The sequence below is a fragment of the Leuresthes tenuis genome, unplaced genomic scaffold, assembly GCF_036924035.1.
Source record: "Leuresthes tenuis unplaced genomic scaffold, fLeuTen1.0.hap1 SCAF_17, whole genome shotgun sequence".
Taxonomy (NCBI): domain Eukaryota; kingdom Metazoa; phylum Chordata; class Actinopteri; order Atheriniformes; family Atherinopsidae; genus Leuresthes; species Leuresthes tenuis.
In genome coordinates, this window is record NW_027325371.1 from 1,638,276 (window position 1) to 1,656,534 (window position 18,259).

At 42.0% G+C, this 18,259-nt stretch overlaps 2 protein-coding genes across 3 annotated transcripts; both read left to right on the forward strand.

The window, feature by feature from the left end:
- Nucleotides 1-3,781: 3,781 nt before the first annotated feature.
- On the forward strand, nt 3,782-5,409 carry nupr1b (nuclear protein 1b). The gene is made up of 3 exons (XM_072368787.1): nt 3,782-4,012; nt 4,094-4,229; nt 5,093-5,409. Exons 1-2 carry the CDS (start codon nt 3,916-3,918, stop codon nt 4,219-4,221), a joined length of 225 nt encoding a protein of 74 aa, XP_072224888.1. The 5' UTR covers nt 3,782-3,915; the 3' UTR covers nt 4,222-4,229; nt 5,093-5,409.
- A 1,128-nt stretch (nt 5,410-6,537) lies between these two features.
- On the forward strand, nt 6,538-18,140 carry sgf29 (SAGA complex associated factor 29). 2 transcript variants are annotated; one of them, XM_072369309.1, is made up of 10 exons: nt 6,538-6,643; nt 7,061-7,141; nt 7,216-7,291; nt 9,081-9,153; nt 9,234-9,298; nt 9,371-9,500; nt 11,346-11,492; nt 12,535-12,570; nt 13,329-13,491; nt 17,932-18,140. In XM_072369309.1, the coding sequence occupies exons 2-10, from the start codon at nt 7,076-7,078 to the stop codon at nt 18,046-18,048; spliced, it is 873 nt and encodes a 290-aa protein (XP_072225410.1). In that variant the 5' UTR covers nt 6,538-6,643; nt 7,061-7,075; the 3' UTR covers nt 18,049-18,140. The 2 variants fall into 2 exon arrangements, with proteins under 2 accessions (XP_072225410.1, XP_072225409.1); XM_072369308.1 differs by having other exon boundaries at nt 6,540-6,643; nt 7,058-7,141.
- Nucleotides 18,141-18,259: the final 119 nt, after the last annotated feature.

Here is an 18,259-nt window from a genome sequence, read left to right on the forward strand (position 1 = left end):
ATACAGAGATAATAACAGATTGAGTCTTTCATGGATGCTGATTTTGGACCAAATCATGATGTAAAACCTGTTTTTCAGCCTCATCAGTGGCTATAAATCATATTAATAATAATAACATAATAATATATATAAATCAGTCCCATCAGAAGTATTTTGGGTTAAACTTTGTTCAAACCTGCAGTCAGAGACTCGTTTTCAGCAGCATCCAAGTGAATCAATAAGTCAAAATGATTGAAAACATCAAAGAAATGTATCATTTTGGTGTTAAAATAAAAAAAACATACAGATTAAATGGTATATATTTCTTTTTATTGATCACAGCTGAAACAAACTGAATAAACTTGAGTTGTTGCAGCTGATTCTGGTTAAAGGTTAATAATAAGGTCAGGGCTGTGAAACCTGCAGCTGCTGAAAGATAAAGAGTCGCTGTGACCTGCTGCAGACGGGAGGTTCTGATCTATTAAAAAGAATTTCAGTGCAGGAAACTCGTCTTTCTTATCAATTTACTGCCAGAAAATAAAAAAAACAACAGAAAAAACAAGATAAACGGATGTAACATGAGAACATTTTCTTATAAACAAGTTAAGAAAGTCTGTCTCCTGCTTTAGTTCTAAAATATAACAATTAATTCAGATAAAACTGATGTTATTTCACTTAAAAGTGCCATAATTATGGTTTGACAAGTAAAAATTATTAATATTTACTAATAAAGGCTGAAACAAGAGAGTTAGAATGAAATATAATAATAATAAATATGGAAATAAGGTAAAAAAAAAAGAAGTTAAAGCAGTCGAGATGAAAATAAAATATGACGTAAAAAGTCGAAATGTAGAATTTTAAAAAAGCTGCTTCTGCTAAAAGGTAAAAAATAAATCAGGTAAATGTAGAAAAACTGAGGAAAAATAGTCCAAATCCAAATTTTTTGTAGTTATTATGTGAGACATCTTGAAAAAAGCCAAAAATATAAGTTTATATCCTAGTTTTATCACAAACACGCCATAAAAGATTAAAATTTACATTTAAATTTAATAAATAAAAACTGTTAAAATCATGATTTAACAGAAAAAAAGTCGAAAATTTTAATTTCTGTGATAAAATGTCAAATTAATGCAGAAAAAGAAACAATTTAAGTCATTAAATTAAAACACGAAAAAAGAACAATGTTTAAAAGTTTAATTCATGCTGGAGAAAAAGCTCCAAAATAATAAAAAGGTTCAAAGTAAAAAGCCAAAAATTAGCATTAAAATAACAAAATTCTGACCAACAAGCATTTCGGATAATAAAAAAGTTATAATATATATAATAAAAGCATTTTGGGAACATTTGAATATATTCGAAGAATTGTTTGATTTAAATTTGATTTTTTGGAAAAGTTTGAATTTAACCAAACTTCTAAATCTGAGTAACATATAAAACTAATAAAGTTTTAAAGTAAAAGAGTGATATTGTTCCACCACCTCCAACCTTCAGGAATAGTTCTCCAGGCTTCTTGAAGGACATCCCAAAGCTCTTCTTTGGATGTGGGCTGCCTTTTGTTCCGTTCTCTGTCAGATGATCCCACACTGCTTCAATAATGTTGAGGTCCGGGCTCTGGGGAGGATTCATCCCTCCATAAGACCTGTTGCCACTGATTTTCAGTCCACTTCTTGTGTCATTTGGCACAGCTCAGCCTTTTCTCCCTGTTTCCCTTCCTTAAGAACGGCTTCTTGACAGCCACCCTTCCATGGAGACCATTTCTGATGAGGCTTGGGCCAACAGTAGATGGATCAGCTGAAGGTCCAGATGCATCTCTCAGGTCCTGTCAGGTCACAGCTGGATTTTTTCCTCTTTCTTAAGGACATCACTTTCAGATCCTGTTCATCTGCTGGAGATAGTTTTTTAGGCCTGACACTTCTTCTTTTGTCCTCCACTTGTCCAGTTTCCTCAAATGTTTTAAGGACACACTGCACACCATGCTGAGATATGCCAAGTTTTCAGCTAATAGCTCTTTGGGAATCACCTTGTTGCTGCAGAAATCCTATTTTCTGTCTGTCAAACTGTGTTTTCTTTGCTGTTTTTCATAGATGCAGCTAAAGAAATGGGAACAAATGATGTGTCTTTGTGACAAAGTGTTCTGTGTCGACACAACACTGGTTCATCCCTTGAGTTAGGAGCCTTTTTCCTGCCTGAAGGGGTCAAAGGTCAGAGTTCAGTGGCTGAACAAAGAAAAAACACTGAAAATGCTCAGGAACAAGGACTGAAAATGAGGGAAAAAGCAGAAAATGTCCAAAGAAAAACTGTGAAAGAGCTTCAGAAAGCTGCAGAACTGTTGATCAGGACACTTTAAAGGTTTCAGAAAGCTGCAGAACTGTTGATCAGGACACTTTAAAGGTTTCAGAAAGCTGCAGAACTATTGATCAGGACACTTTAAAGGTTACAGAAAGCTGCAGAACTGTTGATCAGGACACTTTAAAGGTTACAGAAAGCTGCAGAACTGTTGATCAGGACACTTTAAAGGTTTCAGAAAGCTGCAGAACTGTTGATCAGGACACTTTAAAGGTTCCAGAAAGCTGCAGAACTATTGATCAGGACACTTTAAAGGTTTCAGAAAGCTGCAGAACTATTGATCAGGATACTTTAAAGGTTTCAGAAAGCTGCAGAACTGTTGATCAGGACACTTTAAAGGTTACAGAAAGCTGCAGAACTGTTGATCAGGACACTTTAAAGGTTTCAGAAAGCTGCAGAACTGTTGATCAGGACACTTTAAAGGTTTCAGAAAGCTGCAGAACTGTTGATCAGGACACTTTAAAGGTTTCAGAAAGCTGCAGAACTGTTGATCAGGACACTTTAAAGGTTTCAGAAAGCTGCAGAACTGTTGATCAGGACACTTTAAAGGTTTCAGAAAGCTGCAGAACTATTGATCAGGACACTTTAAAGGTTTCAGAAAGCTGCAGAACTGTTGATCAGGACACTTTAAAGGTTACAGAAAGCTGCAGAACTGTTGATCAGGACACTTTAAAGGTTTCAGAAAGCTGCAGAACTGTTGATCAGGACACTTTAAAGGTTACAGAAAGCTGCAGAACTGTTGATCAGGACACTTTAAAGGTTTCAGAAAGCTGCAGAACTGTTGATCAGGACACTTTAAAGGTTACAGAAAGCTGCAGAACTGTTGATCAGGACACTTTAAAGGTTTCAGAAAGCTGCAGAACTGTTGATCAGGACACTTTAAAGGTTTCAGAAAGCTGCAGAACTATTGATCAGGACACTTTAAAGGTTTCAGAAAGCTGCAGAACTGTTGATCAGGACACTTTAAAGGTTTCAGAAAGCTGCAGAACTGTTGATCAGGACACTTTAAAGGTTTCAGAAAGCTGCAGAACTATTGATCAGGACACTTTAAAGGTTTCAGAAAGCTGCAGAACTGTTGATCAGGACACTTTAAAGGTTTCAGAAAGCTGCAGAACTGTTGATCAGGACACTTTAAAGGTTTCAGAAAGCTGCAGAACTGTTGATCAGGACACTTTAAAGGTTACAGGAACACAAATAAAGCTTCACTCAGCTTACAGAAAGTTTCAGGGCAGAAATTATTTAAAATCATGCTCATTTGTATTTATCAGGTGTTTTTACGTGTAAAAAAAGGACAAATGTGATAAATATTGAGTGAAATTCCAAACTTCTGTATTTATTTACTCACTTTTTTAAATTCTGATGCAACGTTGGACACAGAAAGAGGAAACCTGCGGGAGGAGTCCGGCAGGAGGAGGATGAGGAGGAGCTCAGCACCAACTTATAAAACCCGGTCCAGGCGGAGGACTGAAAACAAACCGAGTGGAAGCCGAGAAAAGCCGAAGAAAGCCGAGAAAAGCCGAAGACTCAGCCTGAACTTTTCCAGACGCTCCTGAAGCTTCCTGACAAACCGTCGGAGAAACCAAAGCAGACATGAGTCACGTCGAGGTGAAAAACCTGAAGCCCTCCAGCTTTGAGGAGGCGCACTACGATGAGTACGATTACTACAGCCTGACCGACAAATACACAGGTGAGGAGCCGCTTTCCTGGCGTTAACCTCCGAACTGAAACAGGTCGGGCTGTTTAACCCGAGACATGTTGTGTGTTGCAGAGGGTTCGTCCCGCAAAGGCAGGACCAAGAAGGAGGCCAGCGACAACACGAACAGACACGTCCCCGCTGGACATGAGCGCAAGATCGTGGAGAAACTCCAGAACAGCGAGAAGAAAGCAAAGGCGTGAGCACTGAGGTCAGCCTGACTATTTACTCAAACAGACGCCAACTGTCGATTTATGTCGAAGTAACTCGGCGCCGAACTAAAGACTGGGTATTAGATTAGTTGTTAGTTAAGTTTTAAAAAATCCCACAATAAACCAAAGTTTAACTAAAAAGGTTTAAAGTTTAATTTGACACACTTTTATAAGAGCTCTGGTGTTTAGAACGTTGGTGAAAGAGGGCGTGTCCGGTTTGAAACGTGACACCTGCTCACCAAGCGGCTCCTCCACGTCGCAGTCAGCTGACTTTGGACCCAAACAACAGTTAGGTTTTTAGGTTTTGTTGAAATCAACCTCAGCCGAATTTGAGAGTCTCTGTTTTTCCTGTGAATTATCTACCTGGTGCATCATTTTATGACTTTTACCACTTTGAACTTGTAAAGAACTTTAAACCGACGGAATTGTTAATGAGATAAGCAAGGCAGCACATTTCTATTAGTGAGGTACTGCTTTTTTCCCCTTTAGTCTCTGCCCTGCCTCCACAGTGAGCTCATGGCTGCCAGGCTGTGTTCAGAGGACCTAACCCTTCGATTAACCCTTCGGCTGCTGCACTTCAAGCTGCAAATACACACTAATGATTTTAATTTGCTCTGTTTTAAAGTTTAAACAGTTTCCAGAAGTGTTTTGATGACAAAGTCCTTCTTAAAAGTTGCTTTTGGGCTTTATTATCTGTGAAATGTCCGCACACTTGGTGATTTATTTCTGTAGCGACGGAGTCTGAGCTCAGATGAGGTGGCGTGTGGTGACGGATGAAGCTGACCTGCTTTTTTGGACTGTTTTCTTGGGTTTTCAGTGTTTTGGAGGCAGACTTTACTCTAACTTTGGGTTTTTAATCCAGGGCTACTCGGACGGCCTTTCCCGGAAACCGACCACGGCCTCCATGGCGACGGAACGAGACGTGCAGATGGCAGGAGCGTGTTGGCGCCCTGTTGGCGGGGTTAAAACCTGGGCGTGACCAGGAGCCTGCAGACGCAGGCGGCGGCCTCTGATGCGGCTCCTGCGCCCGAAGGTGTTGTGAAGCTCTCACCTGGGTTGGGGTGCACCTGAGCGGCGGCTCAGACCGCCACGGTGCACCTGTGGTTGTGGTGCGGCAGCTGGCTGACCTTTAACTGGTTGATTTTAAAGGTTTTTACTATTAAAGTTCTTTTAAATGACTTCAGAGTGTTTGTTTCTTCTGTTCGACCTGCAGCAGTTTACCATAAATATGACTTAAAAACTATAAATTAACAATGGAAGGAAACAATCGACCACATTGGCTGAAATAACCAATTAACAGGAATTAATTAACAAGCTGATTTCTGATCTTTTCTTTTTTAAAGCAGAAACGCTTCAGTCATGTTGTCTCAGACCTGAAAATGAACTATTTTATTATTTATTTTATCACCATTTCATAGTTTTGTACAATAAATTCTTCAGGGAATTCACAAATGCATGAGAATTGGCCTTTTCCTGGATGTGAGGAGGTTAAACTGGAAAATAAGTCCTTATTCTCCATTAATTTACCACAATAAACAGAATTGGTCATAAACGGTTAAAGATTTGGGTTTAATGTGCAGAAAAATACAAATACAGCAGCTTTAATGTCTCAGAGTGAAAAAGAAAAACCTGTTTTAGCAGGAAATGGTGCAAAATCACCTCAGAAACATACATAAAAACAGCTGGATGTGCCTCAGATCCTATAAAATCCTATTTATTTATCATCATTTGTAATAAGCGCTTTGAATAAAGACTTAAATTCAGTTCTAAAAGAAGCTGAAAATGTTTGTTTGTGGCTTAAAAAATGTCCAAATAAGGAAGTTAACAGCATAGAATAAAGATCAGCTATCATTGTAACAAATGTCTTTAATGTAAAATAATCATTAATATTAACTTGGTAAAAAAATAAAAATTAATCTGACCTAAATGTACCAATTAGTTTCCCTGTATTCAATAAGTTTTATCTGCAACACCACAAGAAGACTGCCCACAACATTTTCTTCTGAGGTAACAGAGTTTACTTGGTTGATTTAGTGTTAAAAAAAATGTATTTTTTTCAGAAATGCAACATTTATGGAGTTTTTCTATCTTAACATGCTCCGAGTGTGAATTCCAATAAAATTAACGAGTTGCAGTGACTTTGTTCTTGTTTTTATACTTTTCACAAACATGTTTGTTGCTGGTGAAACTTATTTAAAAGAAAGAAAATCGCGTTATTACGTCAACTTTCCAGGAAAAGATCGTTTTTACACGATTTGTGCCAGACATGCAGTACCCAACTCTGACCAGCGGGTGGCTGATGGCGGTGTGCGTATTAACACCAGTAGATCGACTTTCTATCAACACCAAAGAAGAAGTAGATGCTAATCCGTAGTTAGCAAGTAAGCGATAAATAAACAAATGAACGTGCACGGTGAGTGAATTTACGGACTGTTTCTGAAGAAAAACTGACTTACGATACAATTATTGTTGTGTTGGGACACCATTTATATTGCTACTGTTTATGTTGAATGAGCATTCATGTAATTATTCAGCGATACAACGCAGTTGCTAACGCGGTCCGTTAGCGCCCCAGCAGTCAGCGTAATGTTGTTTAAACCCTTTGATTTAACTTTTAAAAGATATTTTTGAGGCTTTTAAGGCAACTGGGTAAAAACGGAGTAATACATCCTCCAACAACACCATAGCGCTGCTCTTTTCTGTTTGTGAGAGGTTTCAATGACAAAGTTTAAACAGAACTCCCGTCAAAATGTGCCAAATTTAACTTATTTTCAACCAAACTTCGTATTTATCATCGCCGCTGTAACAAAACTGTGTTGGATATCAGAAGCTTAAGGATACGGACATGTCGGCTGATACGAAGATAGCAGAGCTGCTCACTGAGCTCCATCAGCTCATCAAACAGACACAGGTGAGTGTGACTGAAACTCTACCTGGAAAGTCTCTGAGTGCAGTGCAACCAATAATCAGCGTGTCCTGTTTCAGGAGGAGAGGTCACGGAGTGAACACAACCTGCTCAACATCCAGAAAACGCACGAGAGGATGCAGACGGAAAACAAAAGTCAGTCACATCATTTTAACTAAAATCCTACAACAAACGCAGTGTTTCAGGCTGTTTGCACTTGGCAAACAGAGAAAATGACATGTTACACATCAATAACTAAGTTGGTTTTACTCCAGTGGATTTTACACCACAGGAGATAAAAACTTGAAAATCATCGTGCTGTGGCACAGAAAATGTCTTCTTTGCTTCATAAACACACCAGAAACCTGATTAAACTCTGACCCTGTCACATGACGAGCCTTTGAACGCATCGCGTCGTGTTCTCAGAGACATTAAACAACATATTTCATATTTCAGCAGCACGAATCACGGCTTGAAGAACTCAATATTTCAACAGCTGCTAACTGGGAGGCTTTAATGGGCTTTAATGGGATGAAGTGGTTCTGATTCTGATCAGGAGGGTAAAACGGTGTAAAAATCAATGCGACTCGCTGTGGCACGAGAGAGGCTGACAGAAGAAGAAGAAGGAAAACTAACTGGGAGGTTTATAATAAACATATAATAAGATGAAACTCAGCAGACACATTAACAAACAAGTCGGGTCAGAACCAACAGGTCCAGCAGGAAACCCAGACATCCCTCCCCAGCTCCTCCTAGAGGATCCTGAGGCGTTCCCAGGTCAGATGGGATAAATAATCCCTCCAGTGGGTTGTGGTTCTGACCCGGTTCCTCCTCCCAGGAGGCATCCTGACCAGAGGAACCACCTCAGCTGACTCCTTTCTATGTGGAGGAGCAGCGGCTCGACTCCGAGCTCCTCCAGATGGTCAGAACCACGACCTCTGACCTGGAGGAGCCGCCTTTCATCCCGGCTGCTTCACACTCCGCTCTGAACCAGTGCAGCTGAAGGTCAACAGAACCGCATCATCTGCAAAAAGATGTAACCCCGAGGTTCCCAAACCAGACTCCCCCCTCCCCCCGACTCCACCTCCAGATCCTGTCCATGAGAACAGGACCGGCCCTGCTGGGGTCCAAAGGGACTCTGTTCCTCCCTCAGAACCCCACAAACACATTTTTATTAACCTTTATTTATAAAATCTCACTGAGACCCAGGGTCTCATTTGCAAGAGAGACCTGCTTTAGTTAGGCAGCAAAACACAAAGTTACAGATTAACTGAAGGTCCAAGAGACAAAAACATGAACATATGATCATTAATAATAATAAAATTAAAGAAAAAGGAACTAGTTCAGTACAGAACATGTGCAGACCCCCACTGACTGTCTCACCAGCCTTCCTACAAGTCATATGAGACGTTAAATGTTGTTTAATGTCTCTGAGAACATGACGCGATGCGTTCAAAGGCTCATCATGTGACGGGGTCCTCTAGTGAAATAAAAGTGGACCGCTTCAGCTTCATGTTCAGCATCAGCAGTTCACTACGGACTGAGGGCAAATGTGATGAAATCCAGGACCGGAGGCTGTGATCAGACTGTTTCTGTGTAAAGTCTGTGGACCAATAGGAGGGGAGTAGTGCATGTAGACCCCCAGGACCCCCAGTAACTGTGAGGGTAAAGCTGTGGTCCAGTGTTCCTCCTCCTGAATCGGTCCAGCAGCTCTTTTTCCACGGTCCGTCTCTCTAAATGCGTCCTGTTTCCAGAGCTTTAACACCGGCTGGAAACAGCCTCTCTGTTCTGGTCCAGTGTTCCTCCTCCTGAATCGGTCCAGCAGCTCTTTTTCCACGGTCCGTCTCCCTAAATGCGTCCTGTTTCCAGAGCGTTAACACCGGCTGGAAACAGCCTCTCTGTTCACCGGTGGTTAGACCTGGACCTCTGCCTCCGTCTCTTTCAGCTTCTCCGTACTACCGCACCAAACTGAGGGGGCTGTACACCACGGCCAAAGCCGACGCCGAGGCAGAGTGCAGGTGAGGAGCCCTCCACGGCTGAGTCTGTACTTCCTGTTTGACTTTAACAGGAAGTGAATCTGCTCCTCTTCCCTTGGCAGCATCCTGCGTCACGCTCTCGATAAGATCGCAGAAATCAAGTCTCTGCTGGAGGAGCGGAGGATCGGTACGTTTCAGCCATGAATTCCCTCACTTTTTCAGCTCTGCTTCTGCAGCTTCTGTCCTTTTTCTTTTCCAGCTGCGAGGATGGCGGGAGTCTACAGCGACAGCGACCCGCCGAGGAAGACGATGAGACGCGGCGTCCTGATGACGCTGCTCCAGCAGTCGGCCATGACGCTCCCGCTGTGGATCGGCAAACCTGGAGAGAGGTATCAGCCACGTCCGGATCAGTGTGACGCTTCTTAAGTCTGACTAGTTTAACTTAGTTTGACCAACTTCTTTGTCTTTAGAACCAAACCCAGAATCTGCTGCAGCAGAAATAAGGCATCATCTGTCTTTATTTCACCAATACTTGAAGAAGAATGAATGAATGAACGTGTGCTATAGCTCTGTTAGCTCATAGCTGCTGTGTTGTTGTTATTGGCGGCTATCGGGGGGCTTATAGAGGGTTTTCTACACACTCCTCTACTGGGATGACGTCTGCAGCACCGTGCAACCAAGAAATTATAACCAAACCCAGAATCTGCTGCAGCAACACTCAGTAAAAGCTGTTCTGGAGCCAAAGAAAGACAGAAAGTTTATAAAAGTTTAGTTAAGTCATTTAATTTTAGTGTTTTTCTGACTAATTTAATTGTACTTGGAAACAAATCAGAGTCCAACGCAGCATCAAATTTAGTAAAAGTCTAGTTTGTGGGTCAGAAGATGTGGAAAAACACGATGTGGAATTCACTTTAGCTGCTTTCCAACGTTCCCACCACTCGGAGCTGTTTGCTGCCATGGTTTCACATGTTGTTCCTCACAGCTTCTCTTATCATTTAGGTTTATTATGTGAGTTTTACTCTGTTTCATCTGCTGTTAAACCACACGTTCAGAAAGCCCTCAAACATGCAACAAAAACCTGAATCAGTAACTTCTTCATTAGTTTGAACCTTTATGTAACAAACAAGAAGCTCTGTTAGCTCATAGCTCTGTTAGCTCATAGCTCTGTTAGCTCATAGCTGCTGTGTTGTTGTTATTGGCGGCTATCGGGGGGGCTTATAGAGGGTTTTCTACACACTCCTCTACTGGGATGATGTCTGCAGCACCGTGCAACCAAGAAATTATAAGCAAATGTAGAATCTGCTGCAGCATCACTCAGTAAAAGCTGTTCTGGAGTCAAAGAAAGACAGAAAGTTTATAAAAGTTTAGTTAAGTAATTTCCACCTTTCTTTAACACAAGTTCAAAGACATTATTTTCAGAGTCTTCCCTGACCGACTTCATTGTAAAACAGACAATAGAAACAAATGTTGTGAATTTAATGCAGTAAAACACTCAGTGAAAGCTGTTCTGGAGCCAAAGAAAGACAGAAAGTTTATAGAATCTACAGAAACAGCTTCTGGAGCTTCTCCAACCAGCAGGTTACCTGCTGCCAGGTGAGGGTGTCAGGATTGGGTATAAAAGCAGCTTCCACCAAAGGTTCAGTCATAATAATATATATTTAGGACAATTTTCACTATTTCTGGTATTTTTGATTAACTGCTAATGAAAATAATTGTTATTTTTGTCCAAGTTAAACTTTGTTGATGCTTCAGATTCTGGGTTTTATTCAGTTTTCCAGCCTCAGATCAATAAAGTTTCCTTCTTTGGACTTTTATTCGTTACATTGAGGCTCAAACTGAAACTGAATGAAACTTTTCTGGTTTCTGACGCAGTGAAATACATTTTTCAGAAGCTGAAGACAGAACTTATTAAAACTCTTCTTATTTCACATCTGATTGTTGCACAGATTTTATTTTAGGTTGAAGGGATTCATTTAATCTCTTAAATCTTAATGAAAAAGTAAAAAACAACTTGAACAAAACCAGAATTTTATTTTCTGATGAGACGACGTTGATGGAAGCAGCGAAAATGCATTTTAAGCATCAACATTCAGACGGTAAATCCCAATAAAAAGTGTTTTAAGGGTGAAACGATGGGAAAATGTCCATAAAATCCTCTAAATGTTGGCTTGTCTGAGTTGGAAAGTGTTGAATCCATGGAAGATGTTAAACGCTAACGTGTCGTCCTCCCTCAGCCCGCCTCCTCTGTGCGGGGCGATACCGGCCAGCAGCGACTACGTGGCCAAGCAGGGCGACAAGGTGGCGGCGAGGGTGAAGGCGGTGGACGGAGACGAGCAGTGGATCCTGGCCGAGGTGGTCAGCTACAACCACTCCACCAACAAGTGAGGACGCCCCACACAGCTCAGACATCATCTGACATCATGTGACATCATGTGACATCATGTGACATCATGTGACATCATGTGACATCATCTGACATCATGTGACATCATGTGACATAATCTGACATCATGTGACATCATCTGACATAATCTGACATCATGTGACATCATCTGACATCTGACATCATGTGACATCATGTGACATCATCTGACAGCATCTGACATCATCTGACATCATGTGACATCATCTGACAGCATCTGACATCATCTGACAGCATGTGACATCATGTGACATCATCTGACATCATGTGACATCATGTGACATCATGTGACATAATCTGACATGTGACATCATCTGACATCTGACATCATGTGACATCATGTGACATCATCTGACAGCATCTGACATCATCTGACATCATGTGACATCATCTGACAGCATCTGACATCATCTGACAGCATGTGACATCATGTGACATCATCTGACATCATGTGACATCATGTGACATCATGTGACATCATGTGACATAATCTGACATCATGTGACAGCATGTGACATCATCTGACAGCATCTGACAGCATCTGACATCATGTGACATCATGTGACATCATGTGACATCATGTGACATCATGTGACATAATCTGACAGCATCTGACATCATCTGACATCATGTGACATCATGTGACATCATCTGACAGCATGTGACATCTGACAGCATGTGACATCATGTGACATCATCTGACATCATGTGACATCATCTGACAGCATGTGACATCATGTGACATAATCTGACAGCATCTGACAGCATGTGACATCATCTGACATCATCTGACAGCATCTGACATAATCTGACAGCATCTGACATAATCTGACAGCATCTGACATCATCTGACAGCATGTGACATCATGTGACATCATCTGACAGCATGTGACATCATGTGACATAATCTGACAGCATCTGACAGCATGTGACATCATCTGACATCATCTGACATCATCTGACAGCATCTGACATCATCTGACAGCTTTCTCTGCCTGCAGGTACGAGGTGGACGACATCGACGAGGAGGGCAAAGAGTGAGTTCTGCTTCGTCGTCTTTAATCTTCCGTTCGATCTGTTCCACAACCTCGGATGAAAGGACGGAGTCGCCACGTGACGGCGTTTTTATTCAGGCTTCGAACCGCTGAAAAATCTGGAAAAGAGCTCAAAAGGATTTGAACCATTTTTTTCTGCTTTTTCAGCTAAAGTCAAGAAAAAAGAACCAAACAGAACGAACGAGTCAGTCCTCAGATTCAGCTCCTCCATCTTTCCTTCCTCCATCTTTACTTCCTCCATCTTTACTTCCTCCACCTTTACTTCCTCCACCTTTACTTTCTCCACCTTTACTTCCTCCATCTTTACTTCCTCCACCTTTACTTCCTCCACCTTTTCTTCCTCCACCTTTCCTTCCTCCACCTTTTCTTCCTCCACCTTTCCTTCCTCCATCTTTCCTTCTTCCATCTTTTCTTCCTCCACCTTTCCTTCCTCCATCTTTACTTCCTCCACCTTTCCTTCCTCCATCTTTTCTTTCTCCATCTTTCCTTCCTCCACCTTTTCTTTCTCCATCTTTCCTTCCTCCATCTTTTCTTTCTCCATCTTTCCTTCCTCCATCTTTCCTTCCTCCATCTTTCCTTCCTCCACCTTTTCTCCCTCCATCATGAACAGAAAAAGCTGAATGAACCTCCTCCAGCTATATATATATTTGTGGGTCAGAGGAGTCAGAATCTGTCTCAGCTTATTCCCGGAGCATCGTGGGCTTGTTTCATCTGTCTGAACTTTCTTCTTCTCTGATCAGGAGACACACGCTCAGCCGGCGGCGGATCATCCCTCTGCCTCAGTGGAAGGCCAACCCCGAGACGGACCCCGAGGCCCTGTTCAGCAAGGACCAGCTGGTTCTGGCCCTGTACCCCCAGACCACCTGCTTCTACCGGGCCCTGATCCACACTCCGCCACACAGGGTGAGGCTGTCCGCTCAAAGCTGCGTGATTGGTTCGTATGTTCAGGTTCCGCCTCCCCGCCCTCAGAGTCGGACCCGAGCCGAGGTCACGGGTCAGTCCCACGGCGCCGTACTTTAAACTGAAGTTAAACTGGTGCTCGAAGAGGTGAAGAAGAGAAGTGTTGATCCACTTCCTGCAGCTGGAACAGTTAATGATCCGTTTAAATCGGGTCACAAACAGCAACTGTTGGAGTTCAGAGAAGCTGCAGCCTGAGAGCAAAGTGCTGCCTCCCCGTCTACTGTTGGAAACTATATATCACCGCAGGGATATAACTCTGGTTTTCTGCACTCTAACTCTGGTTTATTGAAGTCTAACTCTGGTTTATTGAAGTCTAACTCTGGTTTATTGAAGTCTAACTCTGGTTTATTGAAGTCTAACTCTGGTTTTCTGGAGTCTAACTGTGGTTTTCTGGAGTCTTACTCTGGTTTTCTGCACTCTAACTCTGGTTTTCTGCAGTTGAACTGGTTTTCTGCAGTTTAACTCTGGTTTTCTGGAGTCTAACTCTGGTTTTCTGCAGTGTAACTCTGGTTTTCTGGAGTCTAACTGTGGTTTTCTGCAGTCTAACTGTGGTTTTCTGCAGTCTAACTGTGGTTTTCTGCAGTCTAACTCTGGTTTTCTGCAGTTGAACTGGTTTTCTGGAGTCTAACTCTGGTTTTCTGGAGCCTTACTCTGGTTTTCTGGAGCCTTACTCTGGTTTTCTGGAGCCTTACTCTGGTTTTCTGCAGTTGAACTGGTTTTCTGGAGTCTAACTCTGGTTTTCTGCAGTTGAACTGGTTTTCTGGAGTCTAACTCTGGTTTTCTGGAGTCTAACTCTGGTTTTCTGGAGTCTAACTCTGGTTTTCTGGAGTCTAACTCTGGTTTTCTGGAGTCTAACTCTGGTTTTCTGGAGTCTAACTCTGGTTTTCTGGAGTCTAACTCTGGTTTTCTGGAGTCTAACTCTGGTTTTCTGCAGTCTAACTCTGGTTTTCTGCAGTCTAACTCTGGTTTTCTGCAGTTGAACTGGTTTTCTGGAGTCTAACTCTGGGTTTCTGGAGTTTAACTCTGGTTTTCTGCAGTCTAACTCTGGTTTTCTGGAGTCTAACTCTGGTTTTCTGGAGTCTAACTCTGGTTTTCTGGAGTCTAACTCTGGTTTTCTGCAGTCTAACTCTGGTTTTCTGCAGTCTAACTCTGGTTTTCTGGAGTCTAACTCTGGTTTTCTGCAGTTGAACTGGTTTTCTGGAGTCTAACTCTGGTTTTCTGGAGCCTTACTCTGGTTTTCTGGAGCCTTACTCTGGTTTTCTGGAGCCTTACTCTGGTTTTCTGCAGTTGAACTGGTTTTCTGGAGTCTAACTCTGGTTTTCTGCAGTTGAACTGGTTTTCTGGAGTCTAACTCTGGTTTCCTGGAGTCTAACTCTGGTTTTCTGCAGTCTAACTCTGGTTTTCTGCAGTTGAACTGGTTTTCTGGAGTCTAACTCTGGTTTTCTGGAGTCTAACTCTGGTTTTCTGGAGTCTAACTCTGGTTTTCTGGAGTCTAACTCTGGTTTTCTGGAGTCTAACTCTGGTTTTCTGCACTCTAACTCTGGTTTTCTGCACTCTAACTCTGGTTTTCTGCACTCTAACTGTGGTTTTCTGGAGTCTAACTCTGGTTTTCTGGAGTCTAACTCTGGTTTTCTTCAGTCTAACTCTGGTTTTCTTCAGTCTAACTCTGGTTTTCTTCAGTCTAACTCTGGTTTTCTTCAGTCTAACTCTGGTTTTCTTCAGTCTAACTCTGGTTTTCTGCAGTCTAACTCTGGTTTTCTGCACTCTAACTCTGGTTTTCTGCACTCTAACTCTGGTTTTCTGCACTCTAACTCTGGTTTTCTGGAGTCTAACTCTGGTTTTCTGGAGTCTAACTCTGGTTTTCTGGAGTCTAACTCTGGTTTTCTTCAGTTTAACTCTGGTTTTCTGCACTCTAACTCTGGTTTTCTGCACTCTAACTCTGGTTTTCTGCACTCTAACTCTGGTTTTCTGCACTCTAACTCTGGTTTTCTGCACTCTAACTCTGGTTTTCTTCAGTCTAACTCTGGTTTTCTTCAGTCTAACTCTGGTTTTCTTCAGTCTAACTCTGGTTTTCTGGAGCCTTACTCTGGTTTTCTGGAGCCTTACTCTGGTTTTCTGCAGTTGAACTGGTTTTCTGGAGTCTAACTCTGGTTTTCTGCAGTCTAACTCTGGTTTTCTGCAGTCTAACTCTGGTTTTCTGCAGTCTAACTCTGGTTTTCTGGAGTCTAACTCTGGTTTTCTGGAGTCTAACTCTGGTTTTCTGGAGTCTAACTCTGGTTTTCTTCAGTTTAACTCTGGTTTTCTGCACTCTAACTGTGGTTTTCTGCACTCTAACTGTGGTTTTCTGGAGTCTAACTCTGGTTTTCTGGAGTCTAACTCTGGTTTTCTTCAGTCTAACTCTGGTTTTCTTCAGTCTAACTCTGGTTTTCTTCAGTCTAACTCTGGTTTTCTTCAGTCTAACTCTGGTTTTCTGGAGCCTTACTCTGGTTTTCTGGAGCCTTACTCTGGTTTTCTGCAGTTGAACTGGTTTTCTGGAGTCTAACTCTGGTTTTCTGCAGTCTAACTCTGGTTTTCTGCACTCTTAACTCTGGTTTTCTGGAGTCTAACTCTGGTTTTCTGCACTCTAACTCTGGTTTTCTGGAGTCTAACTCTGGTTTTCTGCAGTCTAACTCTGGTTTTCTGCAGTCTAACTCTGGTTTTTTGGAGTCTAACTCTGGTTTTCTGCAGTTGAACTGGTTTTCTGCAGTCTAACTCTGGTTTTCTGCAGTCTAACTCTGGTTTTCTGGAGTCTAACTGTGGTTTTCTGGAGTCTAAATCTGGTTTTCTGGAGTCTAACTCTGGTTTTCTGGAGTCTAACTCTGGTTTTCTGGAGTCTAACTCTGGTTTTCTGGAGTCTAACTCTGGTTTTCTGGAGTCTAACTCTGGTTTTCTGGAGTCTAACTCTGGTTTTCTGGAGTCTAACTCTGGTTTTCTGCACTCTAACTCTGGTTTTCTGCACTCTAACTCTGGTTTTCTGCACTCTAACTCTGGTTTTCTGCACTCTAACTGTGGTTTTCTGGAGTCTAAATCTGGTTTTCTGGAGTCTAACTCTGGTTTTCTGGAGTCTAACTCTGGTTTTCTGGAGTCTAACTCTGGTTTTCTGGAGTCTAACTCTGGTTTTCTGGAGTCTAACTCTGGTTTTCTGGAGTCTAACTCTGGTTTTCTGGAGTCTAACTGTGGTTTTCTGCACTCTAACTGTGGTTTTCTGCACTCTAACTGTGGTTTTCTGCACTCTAACTCTGGTTTTCTGCACTCTAACTGTGGTTTTCTGCACTCTAACTGTGGTTTTCTGGAGTCTAAATCTGGTTTTCTGGAGTCTAACTCTGGTTTTCTGGAGTCTAACTCTGGTTTTCTGGAGTCTAACTCTGGTTTTCTGGAGTCTAACTCTGGTTTTCTTCAGTTTAACTCTGGTTTTCTGCACTCTAACTGTGGTTTTCTGCACTCTAACTGTGGTTTTCTGCACTCTAACTCTGGTTTTCTGCACTCTAACTCTGGTTTTCTGCACTCTAACTCTGGTTTTCTTCAGTCTAACTCTGGTTTTCTTCAGTCTAACTCTGGTTTTCTTCAGTCTAACTCTGGTTTTCTTCAGTCTAACTCTGGTTTTCTTCAGTCTAACTCTGGTTTTCTTCAGTCTAACTCTGGTTTTCTGGAGCCTTACTCTGGTTTTCTGCAGTTGAACTGGTTTTCTGGAGTCTAACTCTGGTTTTCTGGAGTCTAACTCTGGTTTTCTGCAGTCTAACTCTGGTTTTCTGCAGTCTAACTCTGGTTTTCTGCAGTCTAACTCTGGTTTTCTGCACTCTTAACTCTGGTTTTCTGGAGTCTAACTCTGGTTTTCTGCACTCTAACTCTGGTTTTCTGGAGTCTAACTCTGGTTTTCTGCAGTCTAACTCTGGTTTTCTGGAGTCTAACTCTGGTTTTCTGCAGTTGAACTGGTTTTCTGGAGTCTAACTCTGGTTTTCTGGAGTCTAACTCTGGTTTTCTGCAGTCTAACTCTGGTTTTCTGGAGTCTAACTCTGGTTTTCTGGAGTCTAACTCTGGTTTTCTGGAGTCTAACTCTGGTTTTCTGCAGTTGAACTGGTTTTCTGGAGTCTAACTCTGGTTTTCTGCACTCTAACTCTGGTTTTCTGCACTCTAACTCTGGTTTTCTGGAGTCTAACTCTGGTTTTCTGCAGTTTAACTCTGGTTTTCTGCAGTTTAACTCTGGTTTTCTGCAGTTTAACTCTGGTTTTCTGCAGTTTAACTCTGGTTTTCTGCAGTTTAACTCTGGTTTTCTGCCTGCAGAGTAAAATCCTCTTCATGCCGTTTAGTTTCTGTAAAATCTGACCTCTGACCTCTCACCTGCAGCCCCAGGACGACTACATGGTGCTGTTCGAGGACACGTCGTACGCCGACGGTTACTCTCCTCCGCTGAACGTGGCCCAGCGATACGTGGTGGCCTGCAAGGAGAACAAGAAGAAATGATGGCGTTCAACACTGAATCTGACCAAAAGAAGCCTGTTTCTGAACTTTATTATCATCTGAAATGGCCCAGTTTGATTTTTTTCTTCCATTTTTATGAGATGACTTTAGTTTCCTGCCTGCTCTGATGTCTTTGAAGTGGACCAAACAGACCTGAATGCCTCGTGGAAAGACTTCAGTTTGGATTTGAACAGTTTTCCTTCAGCTTCAGGTG